The sequence below is a fragment of the Brachyhypopomus gauderio genome, chromosome 2, assembly GCF_052324685.1.
Source record: "Brachyhypopomus gauderio isolate BG-103 chromosome 2, BGAUD_0.2, whole genome shotgun sequence".
In the NCBI taxonomy this organism is placed as follows: domain Eukaryota; kingdom Metazoa; phylum Chordata; class Actinopteri; order Gymnotiformes; family Hypopomidae; genus Brachyhypopomus; species Brachyhypopomus gauderio.
Window position 1 is genome coordinate 35,935,223 of NC_135212.1, and position 18,503 is coordinate 35,953,725.

Here is an 18,503-nt window from a genome sequence, read left to right on the forward strand (position 1 = left end):
GGGAATCGCACACTATCAGTGGGCTCAGTATCGGGGGACTTGGCGGTGCACTGCACAATCTTTTTATTTCCTGTTTTGTAAAGTGTAAGAAAGACAAAACTAAGAATTTAAGAAACACTCAAGTCTTTAATTTGATCATGTGTCATAGCGAGTGTTTCAAGAGGGTACAGGGTTTAGAAATCTATCCCACTTTCAAAAGGAATCCTTGTTCTGTGCTAACTTCCTGTGTGAGAACAGAAACAGGAAGTGAAACATTGAGCCAGTATTATGTTGTCTGTAGGCCAACACTGACTGACAATACAGAGCATTCATGCTGGAGTAACAGTGACACTCTTAAACCACGCTACAGTGGCAGTGAGACACAGAGCAGCTCCTGAACAATCAGTTCAGAAGTGTTGTTAATCCGTCAGCTGGAGTTAAAACATTTGTAAACGTTTGTTAGTTCTCTTCTGTATTTGCGTCTCAAATACGACAGCAGCAGTTACATGCAAACCTCCCACTCCACTGCTGTGGTCAGCCTGTGAGACTGCCAACAACAACCACAACACACAGGATTGTGTTAAAACAAATTAGCGTATTACACAACCGGGAAGGTGGTATCCTCTTCAAAGTAAATTCCTCATAATAGACAAATGTAGCCGTTAGAAGACTGTACCTGCCATTCACACATGCTGTTTTTTTCATAAATTTCTGCTCTTTAATTCATAAATTTCTGAAAATAACCATGAAGATCAAACAAGGCAAGTGGAGAAGCTGCTCTGGTCTTCACGTTTCACGTTAAGGTGTCCTAGCCGGCATGTTCTCACACAAAGGCATGCTGGGAGTTGTCTGCAGCCAAACCTCGTGGGGTACGTAGTGTGTTGGGCTCCTGCCCTGCTAAAACCATCCAGAGATCTGGAGCCGCAGATACGCCTTCAGATCAGACCACTGCAGTTTTAATCATTTTTTTAACCGTCTACTTTTGTTTGTAATATGGACAGATAACTACATTCTCAACAGACTGCCATCATCTCTTATTTACTATAATCAGACATGGTGTATAGGTGAGAGAGAATACGGGAGAGAGTGTGTGTGAGTGTGTGAGGGGTTACTGAGTGAGTTTGTTCAGTAACCTGCAATTACACAGCACTGTGTTGGTGTCTGTGAAATGTTGCTATAGTAACTAGCATAAGAGAACCTCTGGAATTCTTTTGTTGTTTTGTCCTCGTATCAAAAACGTTTGTTATTCGCATTTCTCTCCAATCTCAAGTGAGAACAGACACACGATGCAAACACATCAGCGCTGTGTGAACGCCATCGCCACCAGGCCAGACCAAGGTCAGCCTCTTCCTCTCCGCAAGCGTCAGACTGCTAGCATAATTCAGCCATATCTGACTCGTGAGTTTGTAAGGGCAAAAACTGACCCTGGACCAGCACTCCTGTAAAATATGAAGCCATGTCAGCGTTTGAAAATAGTGAAGGGTCGCACACTGAACACTACAGCTCGACCACACTTAAATAGGCGTCACACCCACAGAAGAGTCCACGTCTGAGTTTGATACAGCTGTTGAAGCTTCTCCAGTGCTTTGCTGTTTTGGTGACAGTGAAGTCCTGTCATTATGGTCACACACCGTCTCTCTGCATGCATTTCTCAGACACCATTCTGTAGCACCTGTAGTTCTGAAAAATCTCATTAATGTCCCCCATGCAGCTAAAGTGGTCTTCCCACCACCGGGGGAGCTGTGAAGTGTCCAGGTCTCAGTGATTGTCTGCATTAGGATGTTTCTGTAGCCCAATACTGAGGTGCTGGGATATAAGGAACTCATGGGGTCACACACTGGAGAGCGCGCTGTGCTGTAGCATGGGGCTGACGCTGTGTCTGCAGCAGGGCACATCTGCACTGTGTTCAAACTATGAGGTCTGGGGTGAGAAATCAAATGGCGCATTTCCACTAGGGCCTGCTTGGCGCGGTACGGTTCGGTACGGGTCGATTCGCAACGGAACGGTACGGTCGCGTTGTGTTTCCATTACAATGGTGAACCACCCCAATGTGGGTGGAGTCGCTGTTGGCGCGCGGGTTGTAGTGTCGTGACATCATTTGTATACGACCACAACACCGGTCGACGCCCCTTAACACATAGCATTATTGTATCTTATTTATCTTTATCTTCATTATTGTATGTGATTGCTCTAATTATTGATAATAATTTGGTATTACTCAAACAGGCTGAACACACCCTGCATAAAAAGCATCAGTCATACAATCAAATGAAATCAAACTTTATTATGAAATATAGATATTTAAAGTACAACATATGTAAATAATATAGTTATAGTTTTAAAAAAGTGCAAAAAGCAAATATATACGTATAGCTTTATATGAAATAAATATTTATAGTACTACAAGCAACATTTTGTGTGCTTTTACTGGCGTCTGTCTCATGGTGCATGGTGTTCACAAGTTCGCCAAGCACCCCGAGGAAAGCCCGGTTGAAGGAAACATTTTCCGCCAACTCCGCTCGCCTCGTCAGTGGAAGGGGAATCTTGAACGTAAAAAATAACAAATATTAAACACAAGTATTCCCGTGAAAGCAACAACAATATAGCGTAACTGCACAAAATGTGTAGCACGTCATCGCTGCTCATGCTGTGTTTATGGCTACAGCTAACTAGCAACTAGCAAGGCTAAGAGCTAGCTATTGTACAGTAGTGACTGTGGTGGTAACATTAACTACAAACACAGCTCTAAATTCCTGTGTTTACAATAGATGCGTTCATATTACGTTCATATTACATCTTTTACGAGCCTAGTAGTAAAACTGTGAAATCACAATACACTCACCATTCTCCGTGGCCTCCAGCACCGACATTGTCCAGCACGTTTTCTCTTCCGTTACTGGCTGGCCGGTGACCGTATATGACATCCATTTGCTGGAACCATTTCCAGTCTTTGCGGTTTGCTCCGCTGCGTCCGTTATGGTCCTTCACCGCCCGGTAATCGCGTTAAGCTTTTTTAGCTTGGACCGACCGGCACTGCTGAACGGACCGCTGGTAGCCATGAGTGGCCATTAGCGCGGAAACCTCGCTAAAAACATTAGCGAAAAAACATTTCTAGTGGCCCCGTCCAGTTCGCCCTGGATTTTTTGATCGCTGATTATTAACAGAAAGGTTTGTACCTCGGCGTTTGACCAGGGAACAGACTTCGCTCCTTGGGTTTTAAAAATGGCTGAGGAGTCCATAGCATAGCGGAGGAGTCGCTCTCCTGACGCAACCTGTGACGACACTCCCTGGCCAATCAGTGTCATGCTGTCCCTCCACGTCACAGAACTGTACCGCTTCGGAACGGTTAGAACCTCGAGCGAGTCGGTACGAAAAAAGTACCCAAAGGGGCCGGCTCACAGGGTACTGGTACTAATGGAAACACTCACAAACCGTCGCGAATCGAACAGTACCGCGCCAAGCAGGCCCTAGTGGAAATGCGCCAAAAGAGAACCTTGTAAGCTGCACTGAAAACATAAAGCTTGTGCAGTTGGAGTCCTGCAGGAAGTAGCCAACACACACACACACAGCGTGGCCCCTTCCTCCACTGTGTTCACCGGAACACAGGTAGTCAAGCTGACACGGCATCAACGAGGACAACAGAGACTGGCTCTCCTAAGCCCTGTAGCCCCGCATCGGTAGATAAGCAGACACCAGCGTCAGGGACCTACACCCACCCGATCCAGGAAACCCGTTTGTGATCGGTTGTGCTTCTGTCTCATGGCAGGCACAGATTGGGTGGGTGTGACGCTGCATTTCTGCCACAGGCGTGAATGAGGCCTGCTCCACGCCCCACCACTGACCCCAACACCACAGGGCCCAGAGTGGAGGTGCCTCCAAGCCCTTGTGAAATAGCCCTTTCCCTTGGAGACGCTGTAAAAACCTCCCTCACTCCCTCTCTGCTTTAGTCAGTGAGAGTTCTGTTGCACTTCTCACACAGATTTCATAATTACCTAACAGAATGGAAGGCTGAGGCCACACACACACACACACACACACACACACACACACACACACACACACACACACTTACTTGTGAGCCGTTGCTTTTTAACTACAGCACAGGAACGTGGGAGGCTGAAAGCTGCTCCATCACGTCCACTGCTCATCTCTACCAGACACACACACACCGATCAGCAGTACTGCCAACATATATTAACAAGCATTAGAAGCACAAATGTAAGTACATACATTGATAGACGGATATTCAATATTCAATCAGACAGATACTGTGTTTGTCTGCCTTTCTAACACCTATGCAAGTAATGTAATCCTTCTGTTGTCTTGCATGGTCAGGTAGCAGACCTGAAACGTGTATCTGAACAGACGATGGAGTCTGAAGAATGAAACGACAGTAAGGTCGTAGCATGGCTCAATGTTTCATTTTGCCGTGTGCTGTACTGCAGTGGAGTCAAGCGTGAGGATTCTTCTTTCCTAGAAGATTGACACACACTTCAGAGTGAAATCATTACATGACTGTCAAAAATAGGAGACCTTGGTGATGCTGATCTGATACAACATGACAATGTAAGTTGTGGTGATGAACATACTTTGATGAACATTTGGACAGGCTAGCACTCCCAATACAAGTGTGCTGTCCTGATGACCGGGTTTCATCTGCGATGTGGCTGGTAGTTTATTAAGGATGAGGATTTGCTTAGTCAGTGAGGTCATGCAATGAGAGAGAGAGAGAGAGAGAGAGAGTGAGAGCGAGCGAGAGAGAGAGAGAGCAGACACACTACAGATGGAAATTTCTGATCCTGACTGGAACATGCAAGGGGCACCATCTGTTCTCATAACACACACACACCCAAAATGCACGCAAAGTTTGCAAGCTCTCGTGGACTGCCAGGAGACACCCTGAACACACAATCACACACATATGTAACCTAAACACGTATCTCTACATGCTTATGTAAACTAAAATCTAAAATTCATGCATGTACACATTCGGTACTAAATTCATCCTGAGCTCAAGAGGGTGAGGACTACGCTGGAGGTGTCTCGTGTAGGAAGCACTCCGACACCCCCCATGCACCACCAACATCTGCTTCACCTGCAGAGATTACCCAAACCTAGAAGAGATCCTCCACCCATGTGGGGGAGAAGAGGAGGACTTTTCCCACTGCCCTCAAAGTTCTCAGCTGGACCTCTGGAGGAGTTTGGGGTGATCCATTATGTTAGTGGATGGGATATGTGGACATCTGGGTTCATGTCAGGAGCAAGAAGCCAGTGTGGGAATAGGCGCTTCCTGGAGACTATTCCTGGTTTGGAGGAGCAGACGTGTTGGGGGTTGGGGTAAATGATTAAAGATCGGAGACTTTACCGTCATACAATCCACCAGTACCGACTCCGTTAATGAAATTACCCAGCCTGCACTGCAGCATATCATCCCAGCCGGCCACCCCCTCCTGTGCCAACTTCTCATGTCTCTGTGCCTCTCTCACACACTACACTCTCTTGATCGTTCTCTCACACTAGTTCTGTCTCAATTGCTCTCTTTTCCCACAGATAATCTTCTCTAAGTCACAGAGGTGAAACATCAACAACTGATCTATAAACTTCCTCCAAACCAAAAGGCTGTTTGTTCTACTCAGTCACATTACTGCAGCCCAATGCTTCCACTGTTACTACAGGACACTGAAGAAACAAGAAAAAGCACTCTACATAACGAAGAGAGAGAGAGAGAGAGAGAGAGAGAGAGAGAGAGAGAGAGAGAGAGAGAGAGAGAGAGAGAGAGAGAGAGAGAGAGAGAGAGAGAGAGAGAGAGAGAGAGAGAGAGAGAGAGAGAGAGAGAGAGAGAGAGAGACACAGACCCTGGAAGGAGTTAGCAATGCTACTTCTCTGGACTTCCCCAAGTTTCCACTAACCTTTGACCCTTGAAACTTCGCCATGTACAGAATTTTGGCACAAGACAAAAAGACAGAGAGAGAGAAATAGAAGGACAGAGCAGAGAGAAAAGTGAGAGAGGAAAGCAGAAATGACAGTGAGAGAAGGAAAGTGAGAGAGACCGAGGGAGAGAGAGACAGATCACTGCGTTACAATGCAAGACAGGAAGTCTCAAATGGAGCCACCCTTCCGTCCTGCTCAAAGCTAGGATCAGAGGCAGGCTGTGACTCTCTCCCTCCCTCACCCACATGCTTTGGCTTTTGATGGTCAGCACACATCACCACCCCCGTGTGTGGAAGTCTGTCACAGCAGGGCGGCCCTATGCCCTGGAACCACCATGTCACCCCATTGCAAGAAATGCACTTCCTGGTCCCGCACCAACAACAGGAAATGGGGCTCCTGCTGTCCTTAAGTGAATGTGGTGCATCATAAAACAACCTGCATCCTCTGTCGCGCGCGCGCGCGCGCACACACACACACACACACACACACACACACACACACACACACACACACACACACACACACACACACACACACACACACACACACACACACCCCTCTGAGTGTGTCCTACCCCTTTACCAACATGTACCTCTCCACATGCATTTCCATATATTTATATTATCCACACATCTACCTGCTCACACACATGAACCTGTGTGTTGTGGTCCGATAGGAGGTGGATCCCCCTGGCAAGCACCAAAAATCCAACTGCTCCCTGGCTGAAAGAAAACTAACTAAACGTTTCTCTGCAGCCCCTCGGAGACCCCAGTGTTTATTCCCACCTCTCAAAACATGCGAGCCCCACCTGTCCCCACAAACACCCCCCCCCCCCCCCCCCCCCCAGCATAAGAGACACACCGGTTGATGTGCTGCTGGCTGCTGTAGTCAACACCACACACAGCAACACAAAAGAACTGGTGACAGTTTCTAACAAAATTATTTACTGATTTGAATAGAATGCAAAGCTTTTTGAAGTTCCCTGGTCATTTTATTTAGCTTAGGACTGATATTAAAACTTGCAGGCTTTGCGGTGGATCAAGTCTTTCCTCTTGGAGACACAGCGTTGGACTGACTGCAGTTATGAAAGACGCATGCAATGTTCCCCACTCGATAGCAGTCCAGGGTTCAGGCTGGACTGGCCGAAGAGGAAGTGCGATGAGGGGGATGGAGCATGGAGTGACTCAGGAGACACTAACGCCATCCTGCAGCAGAGTGGGCCAATACTGATCTGTGCTGCTGGTGTTGGGGGAGGGGGGGGGGATCTCATAAGAGTTGAGGAGTGGCTCACCACAAGACATGACTGCTTGACACACACACACACACACACACACACACACACACACACACACACACACACACACACACACACACACACAGTTATTTCCTGGCAAAAAGATAAGCACTTCCTCTAAGAACAGCAGCATTGCTGGGAAGGACAATGCCAATCTTGCACCACTCTGACAGAAACATTACACTGCGCACGCTGCAGAAGCCACTGGGAACACTGGGAACACTGGGCACCAGGGGCAGGGCAGGGGAGGGGCCCTCGTGGATTAATGAAAATAATAATTATCATTACAAGAAACGATGGATGGCAGAGATTTGATGAGATGAAGCACCGATATGATGACAGTCCACCAGGTGTGGGTCAGCCACGCCGCCATCAACACTTACACCCGCTGCTCTAGCACCCAGAACCACATGAATGTAGTGTCTGTGGTGACATCACTGTGTTATGAGTGTGTCGTGTAATCAAACATTCCCATGGGGAAGAGGGGAGGCATTAGAACTCGTGTGACTCGTTAGTTGATGGCCAGAGGCCTAACGAGGGAGAAGCCCGTGTCTTTTGGAACAGTCGCTCTGATGGGACTCGGTCAACAGCGCACCACGGAAAAGTGCCACAGTGAGGAGACGGGTTCCTCCACGCCCACGTGTCCGAGGGCAGGAGAGGAGACAAAGGGAGCGCGTGTGTGAACGAAAGCGGCCGAGAGAGAGAGAGAGAGAGAGGAGAGAGAGGAGAGAGAGGAGAGAGAGGAGAGAGGGAGAGAAGACAGGAGAGAGGAGAGAGAGAGAGAGAGAGAGAGAGGAGACAGGAGAGAGGAGAGAAGACAGGAGAGGAGAGAGAGAGAGAATGAGGGAGAGGAGAGAGGAGAGGAGAGAGAGAGAATGAGGGAGAGGAGAGAGGAGAGGGAGAGAGAGAGAATGAGGGAGAGGAGAGAGGAGAGGGAGAGAGAGAGAATGAGGGAGAGGAGAGAGGAGAGGGAGAGAGAGAGAGAGAGGACAGGGGGGTCATGTTTGGGATCTGCTCTACTTCTCTTGCCCCTATAAGAAACAGAAACTAGTAAGTCCCATGACTCACCTGTGTGAACATACATGAGCAGGACGGCCCACAGTCCACCAGGCCTGTCTGCTCGCACACGGCGCCACACGGGCCAAAACTCCAGACAAACCCAGCAACCAGACCAGGCAGCTACCTACTAGAACATCTCTGCACTTCAAAATAAAAGCATGCCAATGTAGGTCACACTGCACAAGCACAGGGAACAAAGCTGAACGAACGAACACACACTTCCTACTGGACAGCGTCACAACTCGAGGGCACTCTTTAATATCAATAAACAGCAACTTTTCAAGAAATGTTTTGTTTTCGTCAGGCACCATTTTGCTCGATGAGAGCAATTCAGTGAGCCAGAAGCTTCCGGATTGTCAAAACGCCCAAAGGGCCATAACAGGAGTGGCTCTTGGTTCTCAGTCTCTGCTGCCAGAGTCTCTGCCACCATCTTATCAGCAGGAGACATGACTGCTTGGAGGGTCAAAGCTTCAGAACAAACTGCAGAAGAACTTCAGTCCCTAGATGGCACCTGAAGGGGTAAACACTAAACCACAGAGCCTGCCTTCAGGACCGGGCTCACCAGAGAAAAACAGTCATTGGGAAATGTTTACTGGCCAGTTGGGATTTGATATTTAAAAAAAAAAATGTTGTGCCTTCATGTTCCAAGTCACTCTGAGATCTGGGTAAGCATCATGTCTGGACATGTTGGACACTCATTCACTCAGACGTTCCTCAGCCAGAGTCAGAGAGCAGAAGGTCACACGGTCAGGAAGCAGCAGTCTTGTCTTCTGCAAAGCTTTCTTGGATCCTGTTTCTTTAGACTGGAAGCCAAGATTTCAAAATTCTCTATTTAACCACTGATCTGAGAAATGTTCTACCATTTCCCTTGCTTTGGGAAAGATCAGGACTTTGATAGTGGAACTGATCATGGAACTGGTGAAAAATCTGCCTATGAAGCTTTAACAAGCACGCTGCTGGAGTCTTGCTTTCATATGACCCAATCCGTGTTTAACACCTGTTTGTCTAATAAACAGCTTAGCATTCAAACACTTAAAACAGTGAATTCAGTGAGTTATCACATACTTAAGTCTGTATCTGATCACATTCCTTGCTCAAACAGGTCACAGGAGGTAGGTATGCTACAAAGACACTCAGCCCTGCCCCAAACGAGCTGAGGCCCGTTTCAGAGATCGTACACAACGTGAAGCCCTGTCACGATGCCCCTGGCCCACCGTACAATCCTAGCTCCACTGCACTTCATGGGAGCGAAAGGACACTCAGCTGGAGTCTAGATATGCACACTTGCATTCACAAATACATGTGTGCGCACACACACACACACACACACGTGTGCACTCTCAAATCCGAGGCCCCATATAAACTAACTGGTGCTGCTGCACAAAACAGGTTTCCACACAGAAGCCTGAACCTGTCCTGCTCATGGGCATATGTGTTTGTTCAAAACCCTAACAGCTTTGAAAGTGGGAACATCAAAAGAGAATCGCGTAAGAAACCCAACAGTATCTACACTGTACGAACAGCAAAGCTGCCATCTCAGGAAATTCTCCACTTAATGCCAAAGGGGATCACATAACACATGACGGCACCATCCATCACCCCGACAACCGGACGGTCAAACCACGCAGCTGTTTGAACCAGTTCCTTTGCCCGGCTGACTTCCATCTGGAACCAGAACTCAGGAAGCTCGCACATCACGCAGGGTCTGCAGACGCACGATCACACCTGAGACACTGATGATTATCCCCCTTCAACGTGTTCAGGAGCGAGACACACCTTTCAGACTTTGAATGTAATTTGATTAGTGACTCGAGCATTTCAGATAAAGATCAGGAGCAGAGGGGTGTGTAAAAGCTCTCTAAGTACATCTGAAAAGCAAACAAAATAATAAGTTTAATATAACAGCTTGATGTGTGAAGAGAACTTGCAGGGCTAATTAACACACAGGGAAGGAATTACAGCTCACACCTGGAGACTGCACACCTGGCCTCCAGGGGGCCCTGGGGAGAAACCCTTTACAGGGCAAAGGGCTCATTTAGGTCTTTCCAGGCAGGTTTATACTGACATTACTATTTGTGAAGTCTCCACTGAAAACTATTTTTGGTCCAAGACTAAATATGTTCAGTAACCACCGAGCTTCCAAGACAGAGACAAGAATACAAATGTCACAGTAGCCGAAGATTTTCCGCAGCCATCACGCTAATAACAGTTCTGTTCACTTTACAGATGGTATGTGAAGACCAAGCCTAGTTCGGATTAAAATAAGATCAGTCCCAGCGGCAGTCTGGCTTGACCTAAACATCACATGGACTCCCCACCCCCCAATAATGTGAAGCATGCACAAGAGGCAGAGCAGGATAAAAGCTTCACACAGTGCGTGGACTTCAGTCCCAGTCTCCAGCTGCATTACACTACACTTCCTTCATCACAACTGTTGAAAAAGAAATAGACTAAATATGATGGTGGGGGGGGGGGGCGTTCTTTGAAACATGCTCTACAAGTCTAGTGACAAATGCTCGTCAGTGATTCACATAATGACTCACAGCTTCAAACCAATAAATAAATAAATAAACAAACAAATAACACCCAGGCCTGCATCTGCTGATTGGCTCCGGGGACCAGTGCTTGCTCTTTAGCGCTGAAAGGCCGCAGGAGAGCAACACTGAGCGGGAGCCGCGGGAGATGTCTGCCCCAGCACCCCCTCTGTTTTGAGCACAACACCACCAGGTGTGTTCCTCAGGTTCTGCTCAAGGAACACATCAACATCCCCTGTTCAAGAGAACAACCACCACATCACATGTGAGTCAAACGATGTTAAAATAAACCAATAATGAACTATGACTATACATGTAGCAAACTCCAGCCAACCCCTTATTATCCTAATATATGATTAACAGAAATTCTATAAAGTGCTACTTTCAAATGAAATCCTTCTGAGCCATCTTGTACTTTAAGGATACTGTATGAAATGGCAAATGAGAATTTCAAAAATTGTGTCTTAATCTCAGGACGAAAACAAACAAAAAAACCAGCACGTCAGTACACACCAAGGTAGTTGGCCATTAACCACGAGCAACTGTAATCTAATTTAAATAACTACCCAGCAGTTAAGACAATGGAGAGAGAGAGTAGAGGGGAAAGCAAACAGAACGGGCGTCTGACTGCAGGCACACACGCGCACAGGCTGTGGGCACAACACTTCCTTTAACAGAGTTATCTCCTGTAACAGACAGCGCCGAACGGCCCGGGGCTACGAGACAACGAACCACTTTAACTGCTGCTACAGGCCGGCAGACTGTGCTGCACCGCACATCTCACGCCAATCTACAACAAATTAATATAAATAACCACACGAGCTGGACACACAGCAATATTTCATAGGACCCAATGTTGCAGCTGCATGCAAACAGACACGTGCGAATAAACGGCAATAGGAACCAGCAGGAACTTTGACGCGAGTACAACGGACCCGTTGACTGAAAGGATTACATAAACAACTTGGGCATGCCTGAGGTGAAGCTTTAGTTTCTGTCACGCGTAGAAAGCAAAAGCGATCCGATGGACACGGGCGTGGTGCGGAGAGTGCAAATCAGGGTCTTGCAGTGTATTTTAAAACTCCCTCAAGAAGAATCCAGCCTTCATCCCCTCAGGCCACTGTCTCCAAGGCAACACAGGCACATGACACGAGCACCAGCAGACCTTTGATGGCACAGTCATCAACAGCTGACTGGTACTTCCTGTTTGTGAAAGGTTTTGTTTGAAAGAAAATAACACAGTTAAGTGGTAATTCGAGGAAGTGAAACCGTCAACCTTTTCAGTGAGAGAAGCACCTCGGCCACGCCCCTTCTGAAAACAAGCTTTAAATATGTGCAGTAAACACACAGTAAGAACTACGGAGACTTATTAGCATGATGGAATGCGTCAGTCTGTAACACGACAGCCAAACTCAACACCTTCCACACCGAAATCACACAGCCAAAAATGTTAACAATTTAGGGGCGTGAGGCAAAGCACTCCAGTAATCTTTCTACATGCACTCGTCCAAGGCTCGAGGCCAGTGCAGCTAGCCACGCCACTATGCCGTTTGTTTCACGCCGGTTTCTGGGGGGAGACCTACATCTGCTAATGTGACTCAACACCAGCATTTTCCAGCACGCTTGCCTCTGATCATTGCAAGCGTGCACAAGAAAGCACTTCAACCCCCTTCATATTACCTTTAAGACCGGAGGTATTGGCGAAAACAGGCATCGCCACCTAGGAGGCCCAATTAGTTGAATTAGTGTGGAAAAGGAATGTGAATGCCACACGCACTTGAACTTATGAGAGGATGAAAACAACCCATGATGAGTTCCCAGACAGAAGAGGGCAACAACTTCTATACCATCATAAACCACAACCATCTCATAGACCGTTTAACAGAACAGAAACTAAGAACGCTCCGTCCGCATCCTTGTGGATCTATACTGTTTGTGAACCATGACCGTTCACTGAGAGCGTGCCAATGTCACGTGAGGCGAAGGCCGCGGGGCCACTATCGCCACGCAGTTCCCAACACGCAACGAAGAGCCCGCGCCTTTAGCCTTTCAACAGAAGCGCATCAGACAGGAATGATTCCCCACAGCACAGATCCGTCAATCAGAACCGGCTACTCAGCGACATAATTGCTGCTTAAATCCTCAAAGCAACAGATGAACCGCAAAAAAAATGCATCATTAATTAGGTACATTTCTGTTTTGGTATGTATAAAGTTTCAGATACCATCTCTATTATATATATTACTACTTTATCAATTAGATGTTATGTTCCTTTAAAACCCATTTCTGCACGCAAAGATGATTCTTGATGTCATAAAAGGAGTGCAAACGACGAACATTTTTTAAAAATGCAATTGTATTAAAAGTCTTTTTTTTTAAACAGTCAGAACAGCTGATAAAAAGCTGGTCTGAAATTAGACGTACAATCGGATTAGAATTTCAATGGTACATCACATTTTGTTAAAAGAAAAGAGAAAGAAACTGATGATTTGATTTCACTGGTCTAGAGGAAGTGAATTAGGGTTTTGACTCATAGGAATCCAGTACCTGTTTCTCAAACATTTGGCCAGATCTAGACCAGTTTTTCAAGAGGAAAAAAAAATAGTAAAACACTATCAAAGGCCAAATTGTGGGCATGAAGAAAATAATTCGTTTCACAAGAGACTTTATGTATATTTTGAACCCCCAAAAGATTACCGAGTGTAACAGTTAAGTACTCTGGATTGCCATAAAATTCCTTTCGGACGTCTCGGGTTGGCACTAAAACATGAACAGCTTTTTGGAAGGCACTGGACGCACAGGCGTGACCCCCACGCCCCTACGTCACTACAGTAAGGTCCTCGCGCACGCGGAGTAAAAGGTGGCACTGATCAGAGTGAAGTGGTTTGAACTTTGACGTCATCCGCCGCCAAACACGTAAAAAAAAAGACGACTCAATACTTTCGAAAGAATCACAATGAGGGGTTGCGCAGTTCAAACGATCCTTCAACCCGAGTCACTTGCAGCAAATAATACAATATACCCATTTGTTTCCCCCAAGTTCGTCCTGTGAAGAAACGTCCGAGCTTATGTCGCAGTTTCCACGTCTCAGATTATGGAGAAGTTCCAGTCGGGAGTGCAAGCCGAGGCGGGCTAGGAGCTGGATCGGCCGCTTGTGTTCACGTCGACGGTGTACGTCGAGTATGCTGCAACGATACTCCATCCAGGCGGAATTCCTGAAGTGTGATCACTACTCCGGGAGCCTCCTCCTCCTCCCCTAAAGGAATCCTGGCTGCTGCCAAGAGCGGGGGGAGACACGTAGCTCAACAGTTAACAAGTCCTGCAAAACACCTCCAGAACAGAACAACAACAACCACAACAAAAACCGATGAATTATAGACGCCTGTTTTATGTCGCTAAAGACAAAAGATCACACAGCCAGGCACCAGGCGTCTCAAAAACTGCAGTGCCCACGGTTAAACGTATTGGTTTGTCTAAATCCCAGAACATTCAAGTATTCTGTCATTGTAAACACTGATGCACTTTTCTCTCGTCGTTGTATTATGCGTGTGCAAGACAATATAGGACACTTTAGAATACTGATGACAGCAAACACCAGAGAGATTTCTGAAGAGACACGTTCGTGATTTTGTCCTCAAGCAAACTTGTTCGTCCCGTCCCCAGTTCTTTTGTATTATGGAGTCATATTACGAGTTGCTAACTCACCGTTGAAAACTTAAAACAAACTAAAGGTATTTCTTTTAAAGAATAACACAAGAGGAACAGCACTGGTCGTCTCCGTTGGGCGCTGACGCGTAGTTCATTTGTCGGACGATCTCCGCGAACAGTTCGTCGACCGAGCCTTTATTTTTTGGCTGACGTCTCCATAAACGGGCAGCTCCACTCGTCCGCCAGGGCTTTGCCTTCCCCGGAGGAGACCTCTCTCTCTCCTTCCAGATCCACCTTGTTCCCCACCAGGATCATGGGCACTCGCTCGTACCTTTTCACGCGGATGATCTGATCCCTCATCGGTTTGATATCTTGGAAGCTCTGCTGGTTGACCAGGCTGTAGACCAGGATGAAACCCTGCCCGTTTTTGATGTACAGATCTCTCATGGAGGCGAACTGCTCGGTGCCCGCCGTGTCCAAAATCTCCAGTACGGAGGGCGACGAGTCCACTTCGATCTCCTTACGGTAGAAATCTTCTATCGTGGGGTCGTATTTCTCTATGAAGGAACCGGTGACGAACTGGACCGTTAGAGCCGATTTGCCCACGCCGCCGGATCCCAGCACCACTACTTTGTATTCTCTCATGGCTCCAGACACTCGCTCGTCTTCCTCCCCGACGCGCTTCCACCCGCTAGCCGCCCCGCTGCTTTCGGTCCGCGCCAAACGCCGTCGCTCCGCCGGCGGCTCTCGACCCAAATCTCCGGATCCGGGCTGCGTTCCTGCAAGATGGGCGATGTAGGTGAGCGCGAGCTTGATTCGGGCCGTGCCCCAGCATTAGAAGCCTGTCATGCTCAGCCCCGTCGGTCCCTCCTCGCCGTCTCTGTTCGCGGAGCGATCGAGGCGCTCCGTCGCACGCACGCTTCCTGCCCACCGTCCGCAGCGCGCAACGTCTCACGTCACCGACGCGGAAGGTTCTTAAAGGCGCAGAGTCTTCGGGTCACGTCGCAATCGCCCTGCTGAAAAAGTGCTTTTATAGTCAACAGGCACCACGCCTTGTTCGAAATCTGTGTCGCAATACACAGTTTCACGGTTTGATCCTCGTTTAAGTTTAGAGTCGTAATGCCTTAACATGTAGCGTGAGGGTTCCAAACTAATTCATTCTAATTCTAATTCAGAAAACTAGTTTAACCATGTTGGCAAGATTCTCACATGTTTTGTTTTGACCAGATTTGTTGTTGTGTGTTTATTCACTAAAACGTGGGTATCAACGGTAGTGAATTTTGGTTTTATGTTTATGGTATTGATGAAGCCCTTTGATTTTAGAGTAAAGGGCGTTTATAACACCCTCTTAGTTGAAAGTTTACTATAGTATTATTATTATTTCCTTTTTTCTATTATATAAACATAACTACCCAGTCTTCAGTGGCATACATTTCCATATCCTAATTTCCATATCATATCAAATGTTTTAGTCAACATCAACAGACCTTTGAAACAAACATTAATGCATTATAACTTCATCCATGACTGGATTATTGTTTTTAGTCCAATACACGGATCAACAATTTTTGTGGAAAAACTGATGTCACAGTGGGATCGTACATATGCTAATGTAGACTTGCACACACACAGGCTGAGGTGGTATATTCCCCTGAATAGGTGGATCACTTAAATCCTGACTTCATAGTCTGCGCAAATCAGGTTGCCTCAGGTGTGAGGAAGACTAACCATCTAATAATAGCTGTTAACCTGCGGCACTGACTGGATCATTCAGGACTTCCTGTGCATCACACGTCCCAGAAGGAAGAAGACCAATGTCTTATCGTGTCGTTCTTATGTAAAAGGACTGGTTAGGTCACAATGACTAATGAGCTACCTGTAGAGGGGCATTACCACGGAAACCACCTTTGTTCTGTGTGAGTTCTGAATCTGGGTCAGAGCAGAAACTTTCGGTTTGTGGACGACGTGCATCACAAGCGGAGCGGACAGGAACACCCGTGGGATGCTTTCCAGAATTTCACCACACGTGACAGGCCACACCCACACGTGACAGGCCACACCCACCCAGGCACTCCTGGCCCCCATGCCATGTGTTCGATGGTTTTCAGGAGACAATATACACCTGTTATTAATTTGATTCATTACTTCCAGATTGTTCCCTCTGTCCCCCCTCCCCCCAACCCCACATCACATAGAGATTATTCACAGATCACAAATAAAACAGTTTCACACATTTTTTTCAGTACAATATTAACTTAGAAAAACCAAGTGAGCTGTTGAATAGTGTGATGTGGAGGCGATCTGAAGCCGTCCCCTTGACATCACACACCGTTGGCTGTCTCTCTTCTTCAACTTCTGCTTCAACTTGGTGAACTCTGCAGTTTGGAATGGTCACCTGGCAACACTTGCTTACGTGTACTGACTGGGAGTCCATGTTTCCATGTTGCTATATCCTGAGGAAGAGATAGGATGAAGGCTGCTTGGGCCTTCCCCGGGACAGGGGCAGTCCTGAACTCCAGCTCATGCACCAATAACAGCACAGTGGAGTTCCTGATCAGTGTGGACTGAGCATGCTCTAACTCAAAGGAAACTCAATTAGTGAGTGAGAGAGTCTAGTGTCACTCAGGCAGACGTGCAGCTAATCAGCTCCTATCGATCTAGACCCATCCACACCAGCGAAGTCTCTGTTGTTGCCATTGACTGGTACAACACCTCTGAGCAACAGGCCTAGGAAGACACACTAAGCCGCATGTGTTTTCAACAGGAGTAAAAGGCCAGCAACTCACATTTATTGAATTAACATAATTCCTGTTAGTTAGATAGTTGTTTTAACAAAATGACTGATTGGATTAGGGAGAGCAATTCAAAACTGTCTCCCCAAGTGACATACGTGCATAATTGCATAAGTGTTCTTTAGAGGAATCTGATCAAGGTCATGAGCTTATGGTACAAGAACTAGAACCTGCTGTTGAACTAGTGGAACTAGAACCTGCTGTCACACGTCCCCCTGCTCTAATAGGAAATGTAGTCTTCATTCACAAAACAGTGGAAAGCCAGAGAGCCATAACCTGCTCTGCATGTGTGTGTGTGTTTGTGTGTGTGTGTGTGTGTGTGTGTGTGTGTGTGTCCCCACCTCCTGCAAACCAAAGTGTTGCCTTCACCTGATTAATGAACTGCATGTCATGGAAGTGTTCAGCAGGTATAGATTTCCTGTCTGACATTTAATGGATCTCACAGCTCTCTGGTCTGACAGGATGGCTACAGGACAGAGCAAGATCAAATGCTTAGTGTCATTAAGAATAGTGTCCCAAAGAGAAGTGTTCTGAAGAGTGGTGTCTTGAAGAGGCAGAGCTCCAAAAACATCTTCAGGCAGGTAGGCCCTTGCTACTAATCAGCTCCTGGCTCTGTAGAACACACACAGAAAATACCATCACAGTGAGGCAGACACACAGTGAGACAGACATACAGTGAGATCCTAAGATTTTCAGACATAGCCACATTTGCCTTCAGTGAAGAACTCATCATAAACCTGTTTGTTACATGTACAGTGTGACGGCGTTCCTGCTGACACAATCACATAATGAGAATATCCCACAATTCTTCTTCATATCACATTATTCATTTAGCCACGAATGAGCCTTAATTTGTGCTCTGGGCAAATGAACATGCTAGTGATAGGGCTGTGGCTAATTTATTATAATCAAATCTATTCTCACTAGAATGTGCTGACCCAGGGAGGGAGTGTAACGGTACCAGCGCATGACCCAAGGAGGGTAGTATAACGGTACCAGTGCATGACCCAGGGAGGGAGTGTAACGGTATCAGCACATGACCCAGAAAGGGAGTGTAATGGTACCAGCGCATGACCCGGGGAGGGAGTGTAATGGTACCAGCACATGACCCAGGGAGGGTAGTGTAATGGTACCAGCACATGTCCCAGGGAGGGAGTGTAACGGTATCAGCACATGACCCAGAAAGGGAGTGTAATGGTACCAGCGCATGACCCAGGGATGGGTAGTGTAACGCTACCAGCACATGACCCAGGGAGGGAGTGTAAT

General features: G+C 47.0%; 1 protein-coding gene across 1 annotated transcript; it reads right to left on the reverse strand.

Moving 5' to 3' along the window:
- Positions 1 to 13,136: 13,136 nt before the first annotated feature.
- On the reverse strand, positions 13,137 to 15,457 carry LOC143501504 (ras-related protein Rap-2b-like). Its single transcript, XM_076995010.1, is given in 3 exon segments — positions 13,137 to 14,068; positions 14,503 to 14,648; positions 14,650 to 15,457. Coding segments are annotated over 2 exon segments (552 nt in total). The 5' UTR covers positions 15,091 to 15,457; the 3' UTR covers positions 13,137 to 14,068; positions 14,503 to 14,537.
- Between the last annotated feature and the right edge of the window lie 3,046 nt (positions 15,458 to 18,503).